The sequence below is a fragment of the Apodemus sylvaticus genome, chromosome 18 (assembly GCF_947179515.1).
Source record: "Apodemus sylvaticus chromosome 18, mApoSyl1.1, whole genome shotgun sequence".
Classification (NCBI taxonomy): Eukaryota; Metazoa; Chordata; class Mammalia; order Rodentia; family Muridae; genus Apodemus; species Apodemus sylvaticus.
In genome coordinates this window covers 35,126,990-35,154,876 of record NC_067489.1, presented here as the reverse complement: position 1 = coordinate 35,154,876, position 27,887 = coordinate 35,126,990, and the positions used below count along the sequence as shown (strand labels likewise).

At 35.0% G+C, this 27,887-nt stretch overlaps 1 protein-coding gene across 2 annotated transcripts in view; it reads left to right on the top strand.

Moving 5' to 3' along the window:
- The window catches only part of Sgcz (sarcoglycan zeta), a 432,264-nt gene that overhangs the window by 223,774 nt on the left and 180,603 nt on the right, over positions 1 to 27,887 (top strand). For both annotated transcript variants that reach the window (XM_052162264.1, XM_052162263.1), the window contains exon 2: positions 8,708 to 8,809. In XM_052162264.1, the coding sequence (XP_052018224.1) occupies positions 8,708 to 8,809 (102 nt within the window). The remainder of the gene's footprint in view (positions 1 to 8,707; positions 8,810 to 27,887) is intronic.

Here is a 27,887-nt window from a genome sequence, read left to right as displayed (position 1 = left end):
GAAAAACTACATATATGTGTGTGTGTTTGTGTGTGTATGTTTGTGTTGCAATAAAGAAAACAAAAATAATAAAGATTACTTAGTGTTTGAAGCCAATAATATGAATTTTGTAATAATGATTTAAAACTAGTATTTCTATTCTGTTGTTATTGTTTTCAAGAAAAGAAGTATAGTTTGCTGAACATTTAAATATTCAGGAATTTTCTTAGCTTTTGTCTTGCAAACATTAAAAAGTATATGCAAGGTAAGAAGAGATGAATAAAAGTGACCATTACATTTTCAAAAGGGATAAAATGTTTGTAAACTTAAAGAAAATAAAAATCATAGGAGAAAACCAACTCATACTCTTCTGAATGGAACATTGCCAAAAATTGACTTCTGATGATATTTTGCTAAACCTGCTCAATGTCTTGCTCAGACATCATGTCTTGCTCAGACATCATCAAAGTAGCTTCCTCCTGAAGTAGATCTAACAAATAGAGACACACAAGTGAACAGTGCACAGAGTAAGAGATTTTAGGATATTAAATAAGATGTCTTCATCTGGTTCCTCTTCTCACTGTTTAGGGATCTATGAGGAAAAGGAGGCAGACAAACTGTAAGAGCCAGTGGAATGAAAGACATCAAGGAAACAAGACCTCTAGATACAACTGAAGCTGATGTACATGTGAATTCATAGAGATTGTGGCAGTAGGCAGGCAGCCTACATACAGGTCTAAATCAGATGAAGTACCAGTGCTGAAAGAAGAAGAGGACACCACCACCCACCCATAATCCACAAATTATCTCAAATTGGCAACCACTTGGAAAGGAAAAAATATGGCTTGTCCCACAGAGTCACTTTGGTTACATAAAGCATACTTGAAGTACCATGTCCAATAATAAATGCCCAACACAAAACAAATGTAATAGTATTCTTGTATATATTTTATCCCATATTGTGCTGTTTGGCCATTTTTTTACCTTAGTAGTTTGTGCTTATGGTTAATGATGTTCAATTTTTTACTTTTATGGGTTTGGTTTTTTGTGTAGGTGTGCATGTCTGTCTAAATGTGCGCGAGTGTGTGTGTGTGTGTGTGTTTGTGTTTATGCCTGTTTACCGGGAAAAGAGAGAGAGAGAGAGAGAGAGAGAGAGAGAGAGAGAGAGAGAGAGAGAGAGAGAGATCTGAAATGAAATGAAGGATGGGAAAACATGATCTAAATAAATTGCAGGAGAAAAGTACTTTCCATTAAATAAAGTAAGTACAGATAGCCAATAAATATCTGAAAATGTTCTTGATATACTTAGCTATCTGTAAATTAAAACTATATTCGTTCTCTAGGACTCTGCAGTCAAAACTGCAGTCCTCAAATAGCAGCAGGTGATTTACATGGACAGCAATGATGACAAGAGCTTACAGGTAGTGCTGACAAGACTGAGACTTAATTATCTGGCGCTGGCACAGTCTGTGACCTACAAGAAACTCTGAACTCCTTAAACTCTTTAAGGATTTGTGAGAAAGAGGAAAAAAAATCATACACTCTCACACACAAACTTAGTGGATGAAGCAAAACGGCTGCAACAACTTTAATTTTTTTATTTAGTCTTTTTATATCCCCTAAGACAAGGTATTTTATGTAAGAAAAATAGGCCCCTGGTTCCAGAAAGGCTCAGTGCAGCAGTATAGGGCAATACCAGAACAGGGAAGTGGGAAGGGGTGGATGGGGGAACAGGGAGAGGGAAGAGGGCTTATGGGACTTTTGGGGAGTGCGGAACCAGGAAAGGGGAAATCATTTGAAATGTAAATAAAAAATATATAGAATAAAAAATTGAAAAATATAAAAATAGGTACCTCATTTTTAAAAACTTATAAAATGTTATACAAAAGGAAGTTACAGAATGATTTTTGATTATAACTTCAAAGTATTTTTAATCTGTCATTCCATAAGCTCATTATAAGTTAAAAGCAATAGTTTTTATGGAATAAAATTATCCACTTCTTGTTTATGACCACGTATTCCAAGATCTGTGGCCCCTTCCGTGGACCTAATATCGAGTGAATATTTGATCATTTGTTCCAAGTCCATTTTTCCTATTGCAGTTAACATGCTTGTAACACATGAAAGCTTACCAAACTCTATTTCTAATCCTATACAGCCTTTACTATTTGCACTATTTAGAATGTGCAAAGTGGAAGCAAATTCTAAATTTGATTCTAAGTTTCAGCTTTCTATCAACTATCTTAACTTCTTAAAATTATTTTAATCACATCAGGAATTCTATCAAATCATTGCCAAGAATCATAAAATCCCCAAGTCATCTAAATAGCATTATTTCATGAAAATTCATCTTCATGTTGATTTGCAAGAAAGTTGTCCAATTGGGTGGGCTAATACTCGGGAGTCAATCATAACACACTACAGGCAGAAAAGATCTTTCTTTACCTAATCACAGCATGTCAGAAAAATTGGGAATACAGCAATGAAAACCATGAAAATCTACAGAGTAGCAAGAAGAAATCCTGGGATGAAGACCCTGGGGGCTATATCTCTGTAGGATTCACCCATCACAGCCATACAAAGCAGTGGGCCATATACAGTAAACTCTCTCGCCCACTGCAGCACTTCAGATGTAGCATCTGCCAGAGGTTCTTTGACTAGGTCTCCCATATGACATATTTTCACTATACCTTAGACTATTGCAAATGTAATCTAATTATGTGTAACACCAAGTTATCTGCACAAAAATGTTTTTGCAGTCATATATACAATGCTAAGTTATTGTATTATTATAGATATCTATTAGCAGAGAGCTATAAACAACGTATGACTCACACACACATTGTTCTATTCTGTCCTAAGGAATAATGAAGTATTTTGTATGAAAATGACTAACTGCAGCTCATAATAATGTCACAAAAGATAGACTTAGAAAGCCAAATATTGCATTTTCTCTCAAATATGAATATATACATGACATAAAAAAGTAGGAGCAATATCTGGGCAAAGGAAACAAATGTGCAGCACCAAGGGGCAGGTAGACAAAGAGGAAATCTCATTAGATTAATATATCTGTGCTACTTGATTATTTGTAAACAAAAATATCCTTACAAAATTCATTATTATATATAATGAATATATACCAATTTAAAAGTGGGAAGAATAAACATGTATGATAAAGAGAGGATTATTTAAAGTACAAAGATTGTTGAGTTTACATGAAGGTGACAGAACCAAGCTAGAAGCTTAGAAGGGTGATAGTAACTTCTATTATACTCTGGTGTTTGGAAATGTCACACTCAAGAGAAAATTAGAATATTATTTTCAATAAGGTGTTGAAAGGACCAAGATGATAATGAATCAGAAACCTGGTAGTGAATATAAAAAGTATTTCTGATAGTGGGGAGGACAATTAGATTTTTTTAGCATTTCATAAATATTACTGGACTTAATAGAAGATTGAGAATCAGGCAATCATTCATACACTGAATGTGGATATATTACAGGGAGTTTTAATTCAATAATACCATGTAGATGATATGAAAAGTGAAAAATTGTTCAATTTCAATAGCAGACAGGATAAATACAAAGTGGAATTAATAAAGACATGGTATATCCAGCTAGAACCACAACATTCTGTAAGAATTAATCCAAATTCACACAGGGGAATTCCATTTGAAGTAATTTATGTGGTATAATTAATTAAATGTCTGGGGTCATAATTTTATGGTAAACAAAAGAAAACACACTAAAATTAAAATTGAAAACTTTCTATTAGTTTCAGTGTGTCTAGTTTTATGTGGAGGTCCTTGATCCACTTGGAGTTGAGCTTAGTACAAGGAGATAAGAATGGATCAATTCGCATTCTCCTGCATGCTGACCTCCAGTTGATCCAGCACCATGTGTTGCAAATGCTGTCATTTTTCCACTGGATGTTTTCCACTCCTTTGTCGAAGATAAAGTGACCATAGGTGTGTAGATGCATTTCTGGGTCTTCAATTCTATTCCATTGGTCCATTTGCCTGTCACTGTGTCAATACCTTCAAGCTTTTAACACTATTGCTCTGAAGTATTGCTTGAGGTCTGGGATATTGATTCCTCCAGAAGATCTTTTACTGTTGAGAATAGTTTTAGCTATCCTGGTTTTTTTGTTATTCCAGATGAATTTGAGAATTGCTTTTCTAACTCTATGAAGAACTGAGTTGGGATTTTGATGGGGATTGCATTGAATCTGTATATTGCTTTTGGCAAGATGGCCATTTTAACTATGTTAATCCTGCCAATCCACGAACATGGAAGATTTTTCCATTTTCTGAGGTCTTCTTCGATTTCATTCTTCAGAGACCTGAAGTTCTTCTCATACAGATCTTTTATTTGTTTGGTTAGAGTCATACCAAAATACTTTATATTGCTTGTGGCTATTGTGAAGGGTATCATTTCCCTAACTTCTTTCTCAGCCTGCTTATCCTTTGAATATAGGAAGGCAGCTAACCTCCACATAAAACCAGACACACTGAAACTAATAGAAAAGAAACTGGGGAAGACCCTTGAGGACATGGGCACAGGGGAAAAGTTCCTGAGCAGAACACCAATAGCTTATGCTCTAAGATCAAGAATTGACAAATGGGACCTCATAAAATTACAAAGTTTCTGTAAGGCAAAGGACACTGTCAAAAGGACAAAACCACAAATTGGGAAAGGATTTTTCACTAACCCTATATCTGATAGAGGGCTAAAATCCAATATATACAATGAACTCAAGAAGTTAGATCCCAAGGAACCAAATAACCCTATTTAAAAAATGGGGTATAGAGCTAAACAAAGAATTTTTGCATGAAGAAATTTGGATGGCCAAGAAACACCTTAAGAAATGCTCAACATCATTAGTAATTAGGGAAATGCAAATCAAAACATCCCTGAGATTTCACCTCACACCAGTCAGAATGGCTAAGGTTAAAAACTTAGGAGACAGCAGTTGTTGGTAGGGATGTGGGGAAAGAAGAACACTGCTCCACTGCTGGTGGGATTGTAAGATGGCACAACCACTCTGGAAATCAGTCTGGCGGTTCCTCAGAAATCTGGGCATGACACTTCTGGAGGACCCGGCTATACCACTCCTGGGCATATACCTAGAGGATTCCCCTGCATGCAATAAGGACACATGCTCCACTATGTTCATTGAAGTCTTATTTATAATAGCCAGAAGCTGGAAAGAACCTAGATGTCCCTAAGTGGAGGAATGGATACAGAAAATGTGGTATATTTACACAATGGAATACTGCTCAGCAATTAAAAACAATGAATTCATGAAAATTTTAAGCAAATGGTTGGAACTGGAAAATATCATCCTAAGTGAGGTAACCCAATCACAAAAGAATACTCATGGAATGCATTCACTGATAAGTGGATATTAATTAGCCCAGAAGCCCTGAATACCCAAGACACAATTAGCATATCAAATGACTCCCATGAAGAAGTATGGAGAGGGCCGTGATCCTGGATAGGCTTGATATAGCATTGTAGGGAAGTACCAGGACAGAGAAAAGGGAGGGGGTGATTGGAGAATGGGTGGAGAGAAGAGGGCTTATGGGACATATGGAGAGGGGGGAACTGGGAGAAAGCTTTTGGAATGTAAACAAAGAATTTAGAAAATAAAATAAAAAATAAGACATTTTACAATAAAATCGACTAACATTAAAAAAATAAAAAGAAAACTTTCTACAATTTAATACATAATAGCATAATGATCAGTTTGCTCTGTTTATCATGTTATTAAAATTATAATGATTATTATTAAAGAATTTTAAGGTAAACTTAGAAAAAGAATGACATTCATGATAGAATTTGTTTTGTCTGTCCTTAGAAGCTGTAGAAAGGACATTTGATATTTCCACAGAAATGGTGGAGAGGATTTTGGAATACATCTTTTTCAGCAGGCAATCGACAATATATATATAGACATTGACTGTGAGGTTAGCCAAGAAAATCCCTGATTTAAAATATTTTATGTTAGTTATTCTAGCTATCTTATCTGTCTGGATTCCTGAGAATTCTTCCTGTCGTCTTAGCTTTACAAACAGTATTAGTGTCTTCTTAAGCATCATTATATCGAGAAAAATCCACTCAAATTCCCACACCCTGAACAATATAAAACACAAAGTTGTATTTTCTGATGATAAAGTTTTCTTTACAGTTCTCATATTTAACTTGCCCAGAATATTATTATATTACTATTTTTAAATCTCCTTTTGCTATGTCTGCTTTTTTCTCTCACTTTAAGGTGTTATTTTGCTTTTCAATGAGGAATAAACTGAAACTGTGTCAGTGTTTATTAAGGAAGAATAGATGTTTTAAAGGAAAATAATTTTTTACTACTTAAGAATAATACATCCTTAAGGCTTTCTCTTTTAAATGTAAAATGTCTCTTGTTTCAGTTAAATGACAAATGTATAAAATATACTTGTTTGTCATCATAATTTTCATTGATAATTCATTTTTCATATAAAGGTACTTATTTTTAGTTGGTGTCCATGCAAGGCATATGTGTCCTACCTCTGTTTCTGCACTTATTTCTGTGAATTTGTTCCTGTCTAGCAAATTTTAGTTTCATTCATTTAGAAATTATTTCAGATCCCATGGGAATACTGAAGTTTGCCATTTCACAATCACTTCATAAAATTCTCTCCTCCTCCTTCCCCCTAGTAACATAGCTTCCTCTTTCTCTTTCTCTCACCATTGTTTCTAATTCATTCTTTCTCATTCTTTGTTTCTCATGGGTCACTTCCCATAAAATCACAATGTTATATTACCTCACTGATATTCTTTCTACATATAGAAGATAGAAGCTCATGTCACCATGTTTGCTTAATTCTTCTTTTATCATTGAAATGTCTCTAGGGCAGGGGAAGGAGATGGCACCCTAGATAAATTAGATAAAACGTGTGACTCAGAAGTGTGATGAGTAGCGTTTGCATCCCATAATCTATATAAAAGCCAGGTGTGCAGAGTGCTTGATCATAATCCTAGCAATTTGGAAGTGGAGACAAGGGAGCCTGAGGCAGATTCTAGTATAGCCAGATTCTGTGAGTTCCAGTGTCACTAAAAAAACGCTACATATTTTATCACTTAGCAACACGCTAAAAGAACATAAGACTGAAGCTTCTTGATGGCTCATTTTGGCTTAAGATTTTTATTTAGAAGGTAGAGAGTAGTCTATGGCATCAATATATTTACAAGCATACATGTGGGTGAATTATCCATTCACAGAATTGTATATTTTCCCTTAAGTGTAAAATGCATTTCCAAGAGAACAAAAGTTTGAATATAAAATTAAATACAAAGATGTGCCAACATACATGCATATGCATACACAGACATGTATACACTACACTCAAACATTTACCCAGGCAAATTCCCAACCACATGACCAATACTTATCCAAAAAGTTCTCTTTAATTTTAAATATATATTTGTATGTTGAAGCTAACAGTTACCTGCATGATAGATTAATCATGCATTACTTCTACATTGTTTTCTGCAGATGTTCTGGTTGATTAACTCGAAAATGCTGCAAGCCACTCATGAAATTTACCTATAATTTTACTTTTCTTCTTTATACAATATCTTTTACTCATGATTTTGAAGGCCAGAAAAAGTGATAAATACTAATATTTTCTGCCTCATCAATGAAATTACTCATCAAACGTATACAGTTTTCTTTCATGACATATCACATACTTATCCGAAGTACTATGTTATTCACAGCTTTCAGCCCTTTACAATAATTGTGCTGGATATGCTGTCCTGAAACATACTACAAATCAATGACCTGTTTAAATACATTTTATATTTCTTCTTTTATATCTTCACATTTAGCACAGCAATCACTGTGTTCCTTGCCAATGAATGTTCCAGACAACATATATCTATAGCTGTTTCCCCTTCAAATATTCCCAATTAGACAACCCAAACATGAGCCAGAAGCAAATATCATTAAAGTGACCATTGGCCCTTCCCCCGCAATAATGTCTTGTTTAAAATAATTTTCAATATTTTTATATAGTTGGTTTCTCACTTTGTTACTATACATGGGATATGTGTTCCAATTCAATTCCATTCAATCCTGATTTAATTCTGCCTCATCAACATTCTTTTTAACTGTATTCATCTCCCCAGAAGCAAATATTTGTCAAGTAAAATATGTATTTCATGATTTTTGTTCAAATGAACCAGGTTTTCCAATACCAATTATTAATTAGTGGTTGAAATTATTATACAAATAAAATTATTGGATAAGCTTTATATATGTAATTAATATCATTAGCTTTATACTTGTAACAATATCATTAGACCTCAGCAAATGTTTGTTAATAATCACATAGCTAGCGTCACATCTAACAAAGAGTTGAACTAATATATGAAGGAAATATTTATTCACAGAAAATAATAGATTCTTATCAAATTTGGAAGACCCATCAGGATTTTTATCACCTGCCTCCCCTTAGCATGCAAAACAGTGCCCTCTATTGGATACAAAATGCTGTGATCTTTCCAATAACTGTTTTTTTGTTTTGTTTTGTTTTGTTTTTAGTTTTTGTTGTTGTTGTTGTTGTTTTTCCTTAAATCATCATTTGAGCTCACTATTTTCTTAATTTAGCCCTAAGAAAATTATGGCCAGTTACGCATTCTCTTCTTATCCTAAAAGTGAACTATATTTCATTGCTTGTAGGATGGTATGGGGAATCTGAGAGTCACCAAGAAGGGAATCCGACTTGAAGGTATATCTGAGTTTCTACTACCATTGTATGTGAAAGAAATTCATTCTCGAAAGGTATGTGATATGGCTTTGGCTTACTCTAAGATAATTTAGAGTTTATGTTTTCACTCATCAGAGGAGCATCAAATTTCCCTGTCTCCTTCCTTTTGCATTCAATTTCTTTAAGCTAAAGACTTATTTGAAGAAACTAAAAGAATCAATTGAAGAACAATAGAGTTAGCTTTAAATTGGCAAATCAGAAAGCACTTGAGCTGAAGCTCTTAGCTGCTTTTACACTATGAATTGTGTTCCTCTTAATCTCTTGAAGTTAAATGCAATGGTAGCATTTGAAAATAAGGTGCTTATTAGTTTTAAATTATTTTCTCAGGAAGCATACATGTGGGTGAACTATCCATTCAAAGTATCATATATTTTTCCCTGTAGTGTAAAATGCATTTCCAAGAGAACAGAAGTTTGAATATAAAATTAAATACAATATTTTAACCAATACCAGAATATTTACCCTTTGTAAAAATGTATTTATACTACATACCGTATCACTTAGCAGCATGCTAAAAGAAAATAAGACTAAAGCTTTATTTATTTATTTATTTTTATTATTAATTCTGTTCCTATATGAGCTACCACATTGTTTTCAACCAGTAGCGAATGGGTTTCCCTTCCTTCTCATCCTTATCTGTTTTCTTGGTAAAGTTATTATAAACGAGATGAGATGACTGATATCCCATTTTGATTTGCATTTCCTGGTGGCTAGTGATAGTTAGCATTTTTTTAATATTTTTATTTTCTATATTCTTTGTTTACCTTCCAAATGATTTCCCCTTTCCCGGATCCCCCCTCCCCATATGTCCCATAAACCTTCTTTTCTCCATCCCTTCTCCAATCACCTCCTCATTTTGGCTTAGGATTTTTAATTAGAAGGTAGAAAATAGTCTGTGGTGTCAGTATATTTCCAATCTATCAGAACGCCTTTGTTGCTATGTATCCATTGAAATTAATTCATTAGGATAGAATGAAAACATTATTATTTAAAAGTGACAGAAATAAATTTGTTTCATATAAACTTATTTTATATTATAATAATGTTTAATATTACCAACATAATATATTAGGAAATATGTACAGTAAAATAACATTTAAATAATTTATCTCAAGCTTTGTTTCTACTAATATCAGAATAAAACAAGAGGATTCATTTTTTAAAATTTAATTATGATATTTGTATCAACAAGTTTCAATAATATATGAACTATACAGCATATCAACTATACTTCATTTAGTATACTTTTAATAGAATATATTTAATTTAACATTATTTTCTAGATTTTAATCAGATAAAAAACAATAAGGACATATTTTTATAGCTGATGTGCATGATTGAACTTTAAAAACAACTAATTTTTTAAAGTTTAAGATAGTTTTAATGGACCCAAAGTACTTAGACATGTCAGGGTATTCCATGATCCAATAATTTTCCAAATTTCTATGTCACTATTACATAGTTTAGTGAAATTAAAGAAACTTTCGATAGAAATGAGAAAAACACTTCCCCTAGATAAGAGATAAATGTAGTGACACAGGGAATTGTTGTTACTGTTGTTTCTCATTTAAATGCATACTTCTGGATACTCCAGAGACACCAAGGGTAGCTTGCCTCTAAAGTTACCCAGGCTGATTTGTATTGTATCTCTGGGAACACAAGTTAAAGATGGTGACGACCTCTGCCAACGAAAAGGTTAAAAATTTATCTTCCTAAGTGGGCACTTTTGAGAATATAACCAAAGTTGTTCTCTGAATACATTGATGAGAACTGATTTTATCTCTGGCCCAAATACTACAAAGTATATCAACATTGTAACCTGAGTGTATTAGGTGGTGGCTGTTGGACATCAAATCTTTCTATGCAGACTATCTGATCTCCACTGATCAAGCATCTCCAAAGTCTGCTATATTGATTGAGAGCTACAGTTCACCACCATCACCACCACCACCACCACCACTACCACTACCACCATCTACCACCACCACTACATGACCACCCTGTCACATCTCCATTCTTTGCTACTGGTCATCTGTATGTCCCATGGTTTTTCCTGCAAGTAGTTAGCAAGAAAAGTGCAGGATGAGAGATGGTAACCTCAGTGTCCAGACTAGACATCTGGACTGATAACAGAATACAACAAAGAATTAGTACTTCAACAGGATAAAGCCAATATCTATTTTATAATCAATCAGTGTGCACAACACTGAACTCTTGTGACTCTGAGGTCTGAGGACAGGTTTTAGGAATCACTTTTCTTCTTCTACCATGAGGGGCTGAGAGGATAGACCACAAACAGGCCAGTGTGACAAGTACTTGACCTTCTAAGACTTCTTGTTACAATTCCCTTGCCCTTGAGTACATATAGTTGTTTATCCTGGCTGTAATGCTAATTTATTTTATTGTTTTATGAAGTCAGGCATGCAATTTCTCTCTTTAATTTTCAAGTTAATAATTGCAAAACTGTATCTAAATTCTAATATCTTAGCATCATAAGATAAACAGAAGTCACCAATAAAACTAGAAATGGAATTTTAATTAAAAAATTTGAGATATATGTCTGTAGGTATTTTTCCATATATTTTCTTAATCTTTGTTACAATATTTTGCTTGTTTTGTATCTCTGTATTTGCATGTCAGTGTGTGTGTGTGTGTGTGTGTGTGTGTGTGTGTGTGTGTGTGTGTGCGTGCACATCACTGAATTGTGTGACTTTCAAGGCTGGGGACATGTTTTGAGAGTCAGTTTTCTCTTTCCAACACATGGAGTTGAGGAGATAGGACACACATAGTCCAGTGTAACAGTAAGTACTTTACCTTCTAAGACATCTTATCAGACCATTCTTCTCACACATTTTCATGTATTTAAATGTACACAAAATTATGAAAATCCTATAATATTCAGATAAGAAATCTATTAAATTCAAAAACTATCTTAAAATTGTGTAATTACCTGGAAATATTACATCATGTTATTTTGATTTTTGCATACATCTCCCCTCTTAATTTCAGCCTGCTGTCTCTTTCTGTTTAGCCAACAGATAGTATTTAAAATCACTTTCTTGTAGCAGGACATTGTGGCTCAAACCCATAATCCTAGCGCTTAGCAGGCTGTTGCAAGATTGTTGCCATGGGTTTAAGGCCAAAATGGGTTCCATGATGACTCCCTGGCTAGTCTGGGTTTTATGGTTATTTATGAATTTAATCCAACACATGAAAGCAACGTTTCTTCTGAATAGAAAGTACTGCTTTCTACAAACACACATTAAACCCAACCTGATGACAAAGAGCCTGAGTTTAATTTTCTAGGAAACTACTCTCATCTGCAGCACCTGCTACCTACCCTGACCTCCCTCACACACACACACACACACACACACACACATACACACACACACACACACACACAAATACCACTACCATGAATCTTTAAGTTCCTTCTTCTACTTTCAAAACAACTTTTTATCCTACTCATTTTTTAAATCAAACCTTTCTAAGCCATCCATAACACAATATATTTAAAGATACCTGGTATATATTCTACCCTGAATATATTCAATGCCCTATTATAAATCATTACATTTGAACAATATCAAGCAGTACTAAGCAGTTTGTGAAGTTAAATGCATTATTTTTCTTCAGCTAAGAAAAACACAAAAGCTGTGTATTTTGGGTAACTAAGAAAAATGATTCCATATATACCTTCAAGGCTTATATTCTAATATTATGACAAAAATCTTTGAATATCAAGAAATTAAGATGATAACATTTGAAGGTAGCGCTATGCAGGATGTTAATGGGATAAATAATATATATCTTAACTGAATGTAACCAATAAAATTTGCATTGTGCTATTGAATTGAACCTGTAGCCATGTGAGAGTAACTGAACTATGATATTGTATTGTTTAAATTTTTTCCTCAGTCAATGATATTTACATTTGACAGGAATCTCAGAACTGTGTTTACAGTCTACTAATTATTCCCAAACAGCTACTCTCAGATAATTCCAACTCCAGACTATTGACTGAAAGGCAGTAGTTTTGAGTCATTTGACTTCTATGTGAACAGAGTATGAACAAGGAAGGCTCTAGTCATCTGGTCCATGCATGTGGGTCCACTCCTATGATCCTATCTCAATGCATATTTACTGTTAGTTCTGTGCTTTGTGTGTTGGAGTCTTTATAGAGCTCATAATTAAGACATGGGAAAGGCTTTCAAAAGAAAGTAACTTTTACCCCTATGTAATAGCATGTTAAGTTCATTTTCTGTCTTTCTCACTGACCACAGCAACACCTCCCATGTAGATACCAATTCCCCTGCACATATTGATTTATACAAATAAATACTATAAAATTACATAATTAATTCATCAACATCATGATCATTATAATTTTTCAACTGGATGTTTAAAATGGGAGATATTTTATAATACTGTTTATAGTATTGTTTTAAAGTCAAATTTCTAATTTTATATATGTACATAAATGTATATATATATATATATATATATATATATATATATATATATATATATATATATATATAAGTCATTACATTAAATAATAGCAACAATACCCTAACATCTTATTATCATCATCAAAGTATTATTATTAAATGTCTGCAAAATAAAATCATTTGTAAAGAGACTCATCTACCCGCTATTTTAAATTAATATGGCATTTAACAGGAAAACCCAAAGTCAATTGAAAAACTGCTAGCTCAAATACATTTTTTAGTGTAATAGAATTTTTAAACCCGGCTTTATGGTTGAGAATTAATGATTGTGAATATGATTGAGGAGCTGGACGCATTAGCCTCGTGATTAATGTCACAGAGCATTTGTTAGCTCCCTGCCCTGTAAATTGAGATGATTATCTCCTCTCAAATCTCTTCTCCTCTCTCCTCACATTCAGTCCTTTTGTACTGTTATCAATTTAATTTTGTCATAGTCAATATATGTGTTCTGCTTTGCTGGTTTACTCCCCAACACTGTGGCCTTGATTCTGTTTGGTAGGTAGTAGTAGCACAACCATCCTTAGCTTTTCATTTGCTGTGGTCAATCCTGTAGGCATCCAGCATTCTGATAACACCTTGTGCTCATGTGTCAATTACTGAATTATCTACCCTGTCTCCTTGCTGTTTTCAATGTTTTCTGGGAATACCAATGATGGTACTTCTTTTTTCTTCAGATATGTGAAGATTTGTCTCACAAATAGTTGTCTACTTAGCACTGGCGGTTACCATAAACTGTTAAGGAGTCAAAGAACACCCTGATGCTTTTCTACTGTTGATGATGTAATGTCATGACTGGAGATCCTACAAGTGTTTGAATTCACTTCAGGGAAATTTGTACTGTTATGTCACTTAATAGCTTTAGTGTTGTTTACTGGTTGATGATTGGTCATTGTGAGAGGAACTGTCACTGCTCTTTCTAGAGACCCTCTGGCCTTATCCTTCCAATAGCTAATCTTCTTACTTGCTGAGTTCCTTAGTTCAGAGGAAGCAATCACCCTTACATTACCATATCACTTATCTGAGATTATTTAAGTGATTTATACTTTTTTCTAGCCACAAGTAGTTGTCCAGATCTGCTCTTCTGTGAAATTGTTTTCTCCATGTGAATTTGACCCTTACTCTCAATAATTACTATATATTGTGTAGTGATGTTTTAATGGGACTGCAATCTCCATTTTGATATTAAAATTTACCTTAATCCCATTGTTCAATGGTATTATTAATTACATGAAACTTAGATAAATTTTGTATTGCTTTTAAATGTTAAAACAAATCATTTAGCAATAACTATTTGGGTATTCTCATGCACTAGAATTTTATGTAAAACAAGTGTTTGTTGTTTCTAATTAGTGTTACAGAGACTGAGCAGAAAGAGTAATATAGCTGATGTGCTCTGTCTTCTGTGGGTCTGATGAGCCCCTGACTCTCTTGTACAAGGGTGTGGATGAGTAACTCTGTAGTTCCTGTGGGCTGTCTAGTCTCTACAGAGTTCAGCATGTACAACATTCAGAGATGCAGTTTCTGGATTATCTCAGGACCTGGAGTTTTTTTTTTTTAACCCCTTTTCTCCATGAAGATTGTAATATGTGTTAGATCTATGGTGAATATACAAACTACTGAAAGAATTAAAAAATTCCTATGGCTTAATTTGTTAAGAAGTATAGGAGAAAGAAATTTGGAACATTCCTGAGTTTCACTGTATAGCATTAGATGGGAATTGTCTTCATTTTCTCTCTTACCCCACCCCTCCCCATACATTCCTCCTTTCCTATGTTCTTACTCCATCTGGTCCTCTCTCTTCATGAATTGCCAATAGATCTCAATCCCGTAATATGAGTAGTCCATTTCATCACTGGTCCTCTATTATGCACTAGAAAATGCCTTTATTTGATTTATCTCTATTCTGCCCTACTGATCTACTTATGAAGATGCACACTACAGCTTTAAAGGTTATTCTTACAACTAGTAGAGACGGTTTCTCATTATCTGTGGCTAGGAAACATTTTGTCAGTTATGCATTATTTTTCTTCTGGATGAACTTAATCATCAGCCATCAAATTTCATTAAAATTCCTGCTGGGAACATAATGATGGTTACACTTAGTTTCATGTAAATGTCACCTTTATATTGTGGTGTTTCCCAGCTGAGAACACAGCTTCTCTCAGTGTTCCCAGGAAGTCCTGTGCATTGCTCAGAAACTCTTAGCATCTTCTGTTGGCCTTACAAATCCTTTTGTAATCACTTAATGATCCCTACTAGCTGTGTGAATGAGTTTAATCACTTAATGATTCCTACTAGATCAGTGAATGAATTTCCACCCCCTTTCTCAGTAGCATTTCTGCATGTATAGAGAGAATATAATTTCCTGTTTTATGAATGCAACTTGGGACTTTTTCAAAACAATTATTTTAATTGTAATAGAATTTTTTGAATTTTTAAAATTAAATTATTTCATTTATTTACATTCCAAATGTTGTCCCCTTTCCTGGTTGCCCCTCCCAGATTTTTCACCTCATTCTCATCCCCTTTTCCTCCTAGAGGATGCTCTCCATCCACCCACCACTCCTACCACATCACCTCCATCTTCCTTCTTCCCTGGAGCATCAAGTGTCTACAGGATTAGGTGCATCCTCTCCCACAGAGGCTAGACAAGGCAGACCTCTGCTACATATGTGCCCAGCAGTATTGACCAGCCCGTGTATGTTCTTTGGTTGGTGGTTTAGTGTCTGTGAGTACTGAGGAGTCCAGGTTAGTTGGCATTGTTGTTCTTTCCATGGGTTTGCTGTCCCCTTCAGTTCCTGAAATCCTTCTCTGAACAATCTCTTCAATAGGGGTCTCCAACTTCAGTCCAATGGTTGACTGTAAATTTTTATATCTTCCTCAATCAGCTGATGTAGAACCTTTCAAAGAACAGCCATGCTAAGCTTCTGTCTGTAAACACAACATGGTATCAGTAGTAGTGTCAGGGTTTGGTGTCTGACCCAAATGGGATTGATCCCAAGATAGCCATTCACTGGATGGCTTTTCCTTCAGTCTCTCCTCGACATTCATCTCTGCATTTTTTTTTTTAGACAGGAAAATTCTGACTCAGAAAATTTGAAGGTATGTGTGTGACCTCATCCCTCCCCTGGGGGCCCAGTCTCTCTACTGGAGGTTGCTTCTTCAGGTTCCATTTTCCCACTGTTAGGCATTTTGGCCAAGGTCATCCCTAATGAGTATTGGAAGGCCTCTCATATCCCAGGTCTCAGGGACTTTCTAGAGGTTGCCCTGCCCTCAAGCCCCTCAGCTGTATATTTCCATTCATTCTCCTGGTCTTCTGGGCTTTTCTCCTGTCTCCTCACATACCTGACCCTATCCCCCTGTTTTCCCTCTCCCTCTGATCTCCCACACAGATCCCTCCCTCCTTCTGCCTACTGTGATAATTTTCTTCTCTCTTCTAAGTGGGATTGAAGTGTCCTCACTTGGGAATGGACATGTATCACATCCTCTTTCCTTTTCTCCCTCCAGTTTTTTCCAGATTCATGTCTTCAAACTACTCCCATGACACCAAACACAAGTTGATGTCTGCCTTTTTTATTATATTTGTTACTCACATGTACACACACACACACACACACATTCAGTGATGACCACTCTTCACTGAACAACCCAGGGATGCTCAGCTCTGGGAGAGTCTAATTCGCCTTCTAGCAATCAATAATTGTTTTAGTTATTTGTCTGAGGATGAAAATTCACAATAAATTTCCCCCTCCACAGTAGCATGTCTTGTTATAATGTTTTTAATGTGGTAGATTAAATAATATTGTGTTTTATTGCATTTTTGATTATGATATCTGATTTTGAGCATCCATTAGAGCTTTTGGTTCTAATCCATGTATTTAAACGTTTGTGATTCAGCATTGTGCCTTGTTTAACCTTTTCACCATGCGCAAACAGAAGTTCATAACAGCCTATAAAACCTTAATAATGCACTATTGTGGTTATTACAAGAAGAAGTAAAAGTTTAACAATGAATTAAATTTAACATGATACTCAATACTATAATTATCATTATTTATTGAAAGATAAACACATACCAAATGCATTGTGTGTTTGGGATCTTTAGCAAATACTTTGTCATCAATGTAATTAGGGAAGAGTCAGGCTTGAAAATATAGCTTGATCAAGTGGAAAATTATATTTAGGGTAAAAGCGGAGAAATATTAATATAATTGGAAATTGCTTTTGTTTGTATATGAGGGACGAATTGAGAACGTGGAACAGAAGGAAAATGACAAATTATTTAGGGCCTTTTTTGTCTATTAGACATATAAAAAGTCAATTTAAGGTATGTGGATCTCACATTACAGATGAAATCTTAAAAAAATTAGTTAAATTTGGGTATGTGTATATGTGTATACTCATGTGCACATGAGAGTAGATGTAATTGTATATGTTATTAAACATCCAACAGGAATCCTAAATGAATGCAAATAGAAAATGTAAAATGTGCCACTTCCAATGTTGAAGGGCTTGGGAAGAACTAAATCAAGAAGGGCAAATTAAGAGAGAATATAAACATGATAAACAAGAGTGCAGTGTTACTATAAGCAGAAAAAGGATGTTATCTTCAGGGGACCAAGGAAACAATTGCTTTCAACCAGCCAAGCATCAAGAAAATTGAAAATTCATCTTCTGCTGTCATTTTGATTAAAGTTCAGTCACAATTTTTCAAATATCAGTTTTCTAGCAGGATGATGCATACCAATTTCCTCACTTAATGTTTGGCATAAGTCACAGGAGGCAGACAAACTATATTAATTGTAAAGCATTGTTCACAAATTCTATTCGATTTGATAATTTGAATCCACTTTCTTGTTCAGAGGGATCACATAACTTAAACTAAAGTTACTAATACTGCTTCAAGTATTTTGCATGTGTTTGATCTTACTGTTTGTTGCCTATACACATTTACATTGATCTCATCAATAAATTTACTTTTTTATTTTATTGTTGTTATTGGAATCACTGAAGGATCTATCACTGAACAAAAACTATTTTTGTTTTTCTAATAATCTAGATAAGTGTAACATTTCATGATGATAAAGTACAGCTAAATTATCCAAAAGAGGATTAGTTGGAGGGGGGGGGGTTATTTGTGTTGGCTTTGGTTTTTAGGCAAGTCTTACTAATTTGAAACTTTCCAGGATGATAGTCAGAATTATTTAACCTCCACATGATTATCTTCCTGAAGTTGGTTTCTAATAAAGTGTCTATCTTAGATGGATCTTTGACTCCCTAGGTGTGTTTCTTTGTGCTTTTTCCTCATTTGCATATCCAAATGTTTTACAACAAATAATCTTCCTGTTTTCATTTAGAACAAACTTTTTATATTAGTCCTTTAGAACCATTAGGAAGAACAGCATAGATAACATAATTTCTATTTGAAGATGAGTCAGCCGAGTTAGAAACTTTATGTGGTGCATCCAAAATTCTGAATTCCAGGATGAGTTTAGACTCAAGGCATGATCATCATATCTTTCATATGCCTCATCTTTTTAAATGTCTCCTATAGGATATGTGTAATGAACACTTGTATTTTTTCTAATAGCTTTAGAAATAAGAGAACTTTTTGAGTTTTTAAAATTTGCTTTATATATTAATTATATTAATATATATGATATATTTATAAATAATATACAAGGAATATATTATTAATTTGTTTGATATATATTAATTATGTTATATTAATATATTCATTTCATTTTTCAATTTAAAATTAGATAAAATTTCTTTATTTTTGTTAGCTTACTTTTATAACAGAACATGGCATGTAAGTTGAAGATTTAGAGATCTATTTATTGGAGATGCAGAATCTTTAGTGCACATCTAAAATCATCAAAACAAATCTTACAAATATTGGGTTTGTAATCCCATCAATACATGTGGTATATGTGACTTTATTCTGGTTTACAAGGCATCTTTTTTGCTACTGATAGATCCTCTCTAAATTTATGAGATCATATTCTCATGAAAGTTATACTGGTAAAGTAGATGTTGACATTAATCGCTCTTTGAAGATTTATATCCTAGTTTAATACTACATTAAAATAAACACCAATCTAATTAAGATTTATATCTATTCAATTTATCTTTAATCTTTATAGAAGAGATATCTCAAATTAGGATGCATTCTTAGAATATATTATAGATCCGACATGTCTGAATCCTTGATCCATCAAATATTAGATTTTTTTCACATAGTAACATAGGTGAACATTCCCAAACTGTCATCTGCTTCAAAACTTACCCATCAACAAACTTATAGATCTTAATATTTTTATTAGATATTAGCCTTACTTACATTTCCACATAACCTCCCCCGAAAATTTCCCTACCCCACCTCAACCCCACCCCTGCTTACTCTCCCCCCCCCCAATTTTCTGACTTGCATTTCCCTATTCTGGGGAATAGAGCCTTCACAGCACCAATGGTCTCCCTTCTCATTGATGTCTGAAATGGTCATATTCTGCTACATATGTAGCTGGAACCATTGGTCCCTCCATGTGTACTATGGTTGGTAGTTTATTCCCTGGGAGCTTTGGGAATACTCGTTGATGCATAGTATTGTTCCTCCTACAGGGCTGCAAACCTCTTCAACTCCTTGGGTATTTTGAGAAGCTGCTCCACTGGGAACACTATGTTCATTCTGTTGGTTGGCTCTGAGCCATGGGTATTTTGGTCCACTTTTCAATAAGGATCAAAGTATCGACACTTTGGTTTTCCTTCTTGAGCTTCATGTGGTCTGTGAGTTGTATCTTGGCTGTTTTGAGCTTCTGGGCTAAAATCCACTTTTCAGCGAGTGCATACCATGTGTGTTCTTTTGTGATTGTGTTACCTCACTCAGGATGATATTTTCTAGCTCCATCCATTTGCCTAAGAATTTCATAAATTCATTGTTTTTAATAGCTGAGTAGTACTCCATTTTGTAAATGTACCACATTTTCTGTATCCATTCCTCTGTTGAAGGACATCAGTGTTCTTTCCAGCTTCTGGTTATTATAAGACTGATATGAACATAGTGGGGCATGTGTTCTTATTACATGTTGGATCATCTTCTGGATATATGCCCAGGAGTGGTATAGATGGGTACTCTGGTAGTGCTCTGTCCAATTTTCTAATGAACTGCCAAACTGACTTCCAGAGTAGTTTTGCCAGCTTGCAATCCCATCAGCAATGGAGGAATGTTCCTCTTTCTTCACATCCTCTCCAGCATTTGCTTTTCCCTGAGTTTTTGGGGATTCTTGGCCCTTCTGACTGGTGTGTGGTGAAATCTCAGGGTTGTTTTGATTCACATTTCCCTGATGACTAAGGATATTAAACATTTCTTTAGGTGGTTCTCAGCCATCTGGTATTCCTCATTTGAGAATTCTTTGTTTAGCTCTGTACCCCATTTTTAATAGGGTTATTTGGTTCTCTGGAGTCTAATTTCTTGTGTTCTTTGTATATATTGGACATTAGCCCTCTATCAGATATAGGCTTGATAAAGTTCTTTTCCCAATCAGTTGGTTGCCATTTTGTCCTACTGACAGTGCTCTTTGCCTTACAGAAGCTTTGCAAATCAGGTCCCATTTGTCACTCTTGATCTTAGAGCATAAGCTATCAGTGTTCTATTCAGGAAAAATTTCCCTGTGCCTATATGCTTCAGGTTCTGCCCCCACTTTCTCTTCTATTAGATTTAGTGTATCTGGTTTTATGTGGAGGTCCTTTATCCACCTGGTCTCGAGTTTTGTACAGGGAGATAAAAATGGATTAATTTGCATCCTTCTACATGGTGACTGCCAGTTGACCCAGCACCATTTATTGAAAATGCTATCTTTTTTCCACTGGATGGTTTTAGCTCCTTTGTCAAAGATCAAGTGACCATAGTTGTGTTATTTCATTTCTGGATCTTCAATGCTATTTCACTGATCTTCCTGCCTGTCTCTGTACCAATGACATACAACTGCTACCCTGGAACTCATTCTATAAACCAGGCTGGACTCTAATTTACAGTTGTCTGCCTGCTTCTGTCTTCCATTTGGTGAGACTAAAGGTTTGTGCCACACACACACACACACACACACACACACACACACACACACAACACACATACACAAATAACTGCCAATCTATGATCATGGGAGATCTTTCCATATTCTGAGATCTTCAGCTTCTTTCTTCAGAGACTTGAAGTTCTTGTCATAGAAATCTTTCACTTTCTTGGTTAGAGTCATACCAAGGTATTTTATATTGTTTGTGACTATTGTGAAGGGTGTCATTTCCCTAATTTCTTCCTCAGCCTGTTTATCCTATGAGTAAAAAAGGCTACTAGTTTGTTTAAGTTAATTTTTTTTTATCCAGCCTCTTTGCTGAAGTTGTTTATCAGGTTTAGGAGTTCTCTGGTAGAATTTTTAGGGTCACTTAAGTATACAATCATCTGTGAACAGTGATACTTTGACTTCTTCCTTTCCAATTAGAATCCCCTTGACCTCCTTTGTTGTCTAATTTCTCTGGCTAGAACTTTGAGTACTATTTGAACAGGTAGGAAGAGAGTAGACAGCCTTGTCTAGTCTCTGATTTCAATGGGATTGCTTCAAGTTTCTCTCCATTTAGTTTGATGCTGGCTGCTGGCTTGCTGTATATTGCTTTTATTATGTTTAGGAATGGGCCTTCAATTCCTGAACTTTCCAAGATTTTTAACATGAAGAGGTTTTGCATTTTGTCAAATGCTTTTTCAGCATTGGATGAAATGATCATGTGGCTTTTTTCTTCGAGTTTGTTTATATAGTGGATTATATTAATGGATTTCCATATATTGAACCATCCCCGCATCCTTGAATTTTATTGAGTATTTTTGCATTGATATTCACAAAGGAAATTGGTCGAAAGTTCTCTTTCTTTGTTGGGTATTTGTGTGCTTTAGGTATCAGAGTAATCATGACTTCATAAAACGAGTTGGGTAATGTTCCCTCTCTTTCTATTCTGTGGAATCATTGAAGAGTATTGGTGTTAAGTCTTTGAAGGTCAGATAGAACTCTGCATTAAACCCATCTGTTCCTGGGCTTTTTTTTTTTTTTTTTTTTTTTTTTTTTTTTTTTTTTTTTTTGGTTGGGAGACTATTAATGACTGGTTCTATTTCTTTAGGGGCTATGAGATTGTTTAGATCATTTATCTGATCTGATTTAACTTTGGTACCTGGTATCTATCCAGAAAATTGTCCATTTCTTCTAGATTTTCCACTTTTATTGAGTATAGACTTTTGTAGTAGGATCTGATGATTTTTTGGATTTCCTCAGTATCAGTTGTTATGTCTCCTTTTCATTTCTAATTTTGCTGATTTGGATACTGTCTCCATCCCCTCTTAGTTTTGCTAAGGGTTATCTTGTTGGTTTTTTCAAAGAACAAGCTCCTGGTTTGGCTGATTCTTTGTACAGTTCTTTTTGTTTCTACTTGGCTGATTTCATCCCTGAGTTTGGTTATTTCCTGCCATCTACTCCTCTTGGGTGTATTTGCTTCTTTTTGTTTTAGAGCCTTCACCTGATAAGCTGCTAGTCTATGCTCTTTCCTGTTTCTTTTTGAAGGCACTCAGAGCTATAAGTTTTCCTATTAACCCTGCTTTCATTGTGTCCCACAATTTTGGAAATGTTGCGCCTTCATTTTCATTAAATTCTAAAATGTCCTTAATTTCTTTCTTTATTTCTTCCTTGACCAAGGTATCATTGAGAGTAGATCTTGATTTTTATTTATTTGTAACACACACACATACACACACACATGCACAGACAATTTCCTCTCCTAATATGTACCTTTATAATTTGGTTTTCATTACTCTCAAGACTAAAACCTTTATTGAAATTATAACATAATTTCATATTATAATTTTTGGTTTGTCAGAATCTTATTGCTATAACAAAAATTAGTTTATATTTGTAAATAATGAAAAATATTTTGTTTTTCTTGATATGAAAATTTAATCAGAACAATTTTATATTCATACAGTTAAAATTAACTCAAGATTTAAAATTGTTGATCAAGTAAGTGAATGTTTATTAAATGTTTTGGTTAGTTTCATTAAGGAATAAATAAAAATCCCCCCACAAGAAAAATGTATTGTCATGGCTATGAAATATAGCTGAGTTTTGGAACACATACACACACACACACACACACACACACAAACACACAAACACAAACATACACACACATGCACACGCACATGCACACGCACACGCACTCTCATTGTCATTGCATACTTGTATGTATGCATATATAAATTCCAGAACATAACTTGCTCACTCTGTATACTCTTTCTTTTATGAATATTTTCAAGGCTGACAATTTGGTATTGGATAACCTATTGACGGGCTTGTTCCTGGGGAAAACTTCTTCTTGTAGTATTCCTTGGCAGCCTTTAGTTCTTTGTATAGGGTTGAGGCCTTCTAGGTTTTCTCTTGCCTTCTTTGGCATGTGTACTTTTGATGTCCCTATTCAGTTTGTGTTTGGGCAGCCATGTTGGTGAGACTTTGTATGCGTAGCTTCTGACATTGCTAGGTGATATAATCTTATAATAAGCTCCATAATCATTGCACCCCATCACTTCCTCAATGTAGTGGTCTCTCTCTGCTACAGAGGAAGTTTCCATGATGGGGAGTGAGGACTAAACTTATCTGTGAGTAAAAGGACATGCTTAGAATGCAGTTAGAGATTATATTGGCCTAGTAAAGTGGTGGCTGTAAATTCTCTTCCAATTCCATGTCTTATTTTGGCCTGAATAGTAGGCTAGGTATAAAGTATTAGTTTGTATTTACATTGTGTGTGATTTTCTAAGCAGTATATTTGTAATATAATTGATATTTAACACAGCATACTCTAAGTTACTGTTTTTCCATTTTCTATTCTAGGAACTTTGATTTTTGTTTTATCAGTCCTCTATTTAACAATTTATTTCTGTATTCCCATTTCTCTCTTTACTAATTTTTTAAAGTAAAAACATGTTCATTTCTACACTCAGGTAAAATTATAAATTCTATATATCTGCATAATACTCCTCAACATTGAACACTCACTGACTTTCTTAAACAGTCTACATATGAATTCCTGGCTAAACTAGAACTCACTTTGTAGATTAGCCTGGCATCAAACTCATAGAGATCCATCTGCCTCTGCCTTCCACTGGAATTAGTTATTTTACATCATGTTTGGTTAAATTCAGAGTTTTAACTTTTTAAAAATGTCAATTTGAATTTATCTTTCATTTTGAATTTTTTTTCACTCTTATAAGCTACCTTTTGGCTTCCCTCAGTTAATATAAATAATAAATAATTTGACCCTTCATCTCCCACCTTGAGTCTTTTATAGATTTGTCACATTTCATATTTGTTTTCATGTTACTGGTTCTGTATAACTTTTTAATTATATTTTACAGAAAGGTAAATTGATTTCCTATCACATCGTCAGTCATACTTGTTTTTTTTTAAGGGGTCAGACTGTGCAGTCTGAATGCAACCCTGCGTACCCTGAGTTAACATTATATGAACTCATATGTGACATAAGGACCTCATTCTTTTTCAGATATTACACACTATTACATATATGTCTCTGCTATATATTCATCCACAGTACCATTATCAACTGAATTTAAACAGTTTAATATATCTTACAATTAAAAAGGTAATCATATAAAATATTGTCCTCAATGTTTACCCTCCAACATGCGTTTATGTTTTATATATTTAAGAATTTTCTTCTATTATCTTTATCAACAGAAGAAAAAACTTTCTTCACTATTCAGTACATGAAAAAAACAGTTACTTAATGTTTTCCCTTGGTTAGATCAGAAAGTTATGTAAAACTTGAAGTATTATTTTCTGTTCACAGGATACCCTGATGATAAGATTTTGGCATTTTACTATAATTCTTCAAGTATTCTGAGGTGGGTTTTGTTTGTTTTGTTTTGTTCATGTACAATAGACTTTTTGGCAGATCCCACTGATGGTAGATTCTAGACTGTGTCTTCCTTGAGTCAATTCCATGGTTTGAGTGCCCTCCAGATATAACTGCTGTTTTGTGGTCTCAATGGTAATTTGTCAGTTCATAAACTCTCACTGAGATTTCAGGTTTTATAATAATCTTCCAGTAACCTGAGACGTCAGCTCACTGTTCCTCGGTCACCCTTTGTAGGCAGCCATTCTGGAAAACAGTTTCCATGCAAGGCTTCTTTGCATTTAGACTCAGACTCTGTTTGGAGTTGTTGCCAAACTCTGTTGGACTCAGACTCTGTTGGAGTTCTCTCTGTGAAACTCCCTCCATTGCTCCACTCTACTCTCAAATTCTAGCCATTTCTACAGCACTTGGATTGCCTTCCATTCGATTCTATAACTCTGCGTCTCACCTAAGTCTAACAACTACAATTGATACAAAGTCTTCATAAACATCAAGTTCACCAGATCACATTCCACAGCAACATGCTATAAATCTATGCTTTCTGTTCCCAATAACTAAAACAGGTTATTTAATAAATTGTCCTTGTCACAGTTTATTTTATACTAGGAGGTTGAACTCCACACAGTTTACTAACTGATAAGAAACAATAGCACCTACTCTTACCTATCATATATTTTTTTACTTTTATTTTTATTCGATATATTTTTTATTTACATTTCAAATGATTTCCCCTTTTCTAGCCCCCCACTCCCTGAAAGTCCCATAAGCCCCCTTATCTCCCCCTGTCCTCCCACCCACCCCTGCCCACATCCCCGTACTGGTTTTGCCGAATACTACTTCACTGAGTCTTTCCAGAACAAGGGCCACTCCTCCTTTCTTCTTGTACTCATTTGATGTGTAGATTATGTTTTGGGTATTCCAGTTTTCTAGGTTAATATCCACTTATTATTATCAGTTATGGTTGGCAATATTAGATTATGTCCAAGAAACTTCATGTACGTGAAATCATTTCATATATACTTCTAGCCTGACCTTCACTGAAAATTGGTCCAGTTGTTTGAGAAATTGTATAATTAAACTTGACACTGCAAAAATAGATAAAAATATTCATTCAAATAATTACACTGGTTAATTAAGCTGAATAATTATTAACTATTAATCTCTCTTGATTGTAGAAGAAGTGATTTTTTCCACCACTTTCATCCCCAGAAAAAAACTGAAATCAAAAATAATTGTATATGTTAAAGCTATTCAGTCTTTCATGTTGGTTTGAAATACTAGTAATCTTTAGCCTCACTTTTGATAAGTGCATACAATACACCTGAAATGGTTTTGTATCTAGATTACAAAAAGAATTCAAGGTCTGCCAGCCCGCCGGGCTCGGGAAGCTGTGGAAGGAGAGAAGCCCCACAGGCATATTTGCTGTCTGCAGGGACACAAAAGGATCACTAGGTACTGTAACACCCTGAGTCTTAGATTTCTGGTGGTGCAAACCGCCAGGGGTCTGCCTGCACTCAGGAACTGAGCACCTAGGCGGCTTTTGTCTGCCAGCCCGCCAAGCTCGGGAAGCTGTGGAAGGAGAGAAGCCTCTCAGCCATATTTGCGGTCTGCAGGGACACAGTGGGATCACTAGGTACCATAACACCCTGAGCCTTAGATTTCTGGTGGTGCAAACCGCCAGGGGTCTGCCTGCACTCAGGAACTGAGCACCTAGGCGGCTTTTGTCTGTCAGCCCGCCTGGCTCCGGAAGCTGTGGAAGGAGAGAAGCCTCTCAGCCATATTTGCTGTCTGCAGGGACACAAAAGGATCACTAGGTACTGTAACACCCTGAGTCTTAGATTTCTGGTGGTGCAAACCGCCAGGGGTCTGCCTGCACTCAGGAACTGAGCACATAGGCGGTTCATCTGCAAGCCAGTCCATCATAGGACCTGCATCCTATGTGAGAATCAACAGAGGGAGTGACTCCCACCACAACTTCTTCCCTCCATAATAGAGCAGACAGAGAATACCTGGTTGACCTTGACAAGCTAAGTATAGCATTGCTTGAGGCAAGATTGAGAAGGGCTCCAAAGGCACAAAAGAGGAAGCCAGAATATCAATAATCTGTGCCAGAAGAAACCCAATTATCCAGTGTTGCAGAAATAACCTTAAAGATCCACAGTAGGTTGAAGCTCTAGCCAGTGACAATAAGACCATCTAACTCCTGGGAGAACCAGATGGCTAAAGGCAAACGTAGGAACGTTACTAACAGAAACCAAGGCATTATGGCAGCATCTGAACCCAATTCTCCAACATTAGCAAGTCCTGGACACCCCAACACACCAGAAAAACAAGATTTGGATTTAAAATCACTGGTCATGATGCTAGTACAGGAACACATGAAGGACATACTTAAAGAAATTCAGGAGAAAATGGATCAAAAATTAGAAGCCCTTACAAGGGAAACACAAAAATCACTGAAAGAAATTCAGGAGAATACAAAAGCCAATAAGGAGGAAACGCAAAAATCACTTAAAGAAATACAGGAGAACCTTGATCAACAGGCAGAAGTCATGAAAGAGGAAACACAAAAATCGCTTAAAGAATTAGAGGAAAACACAAACAAGCAAATGAC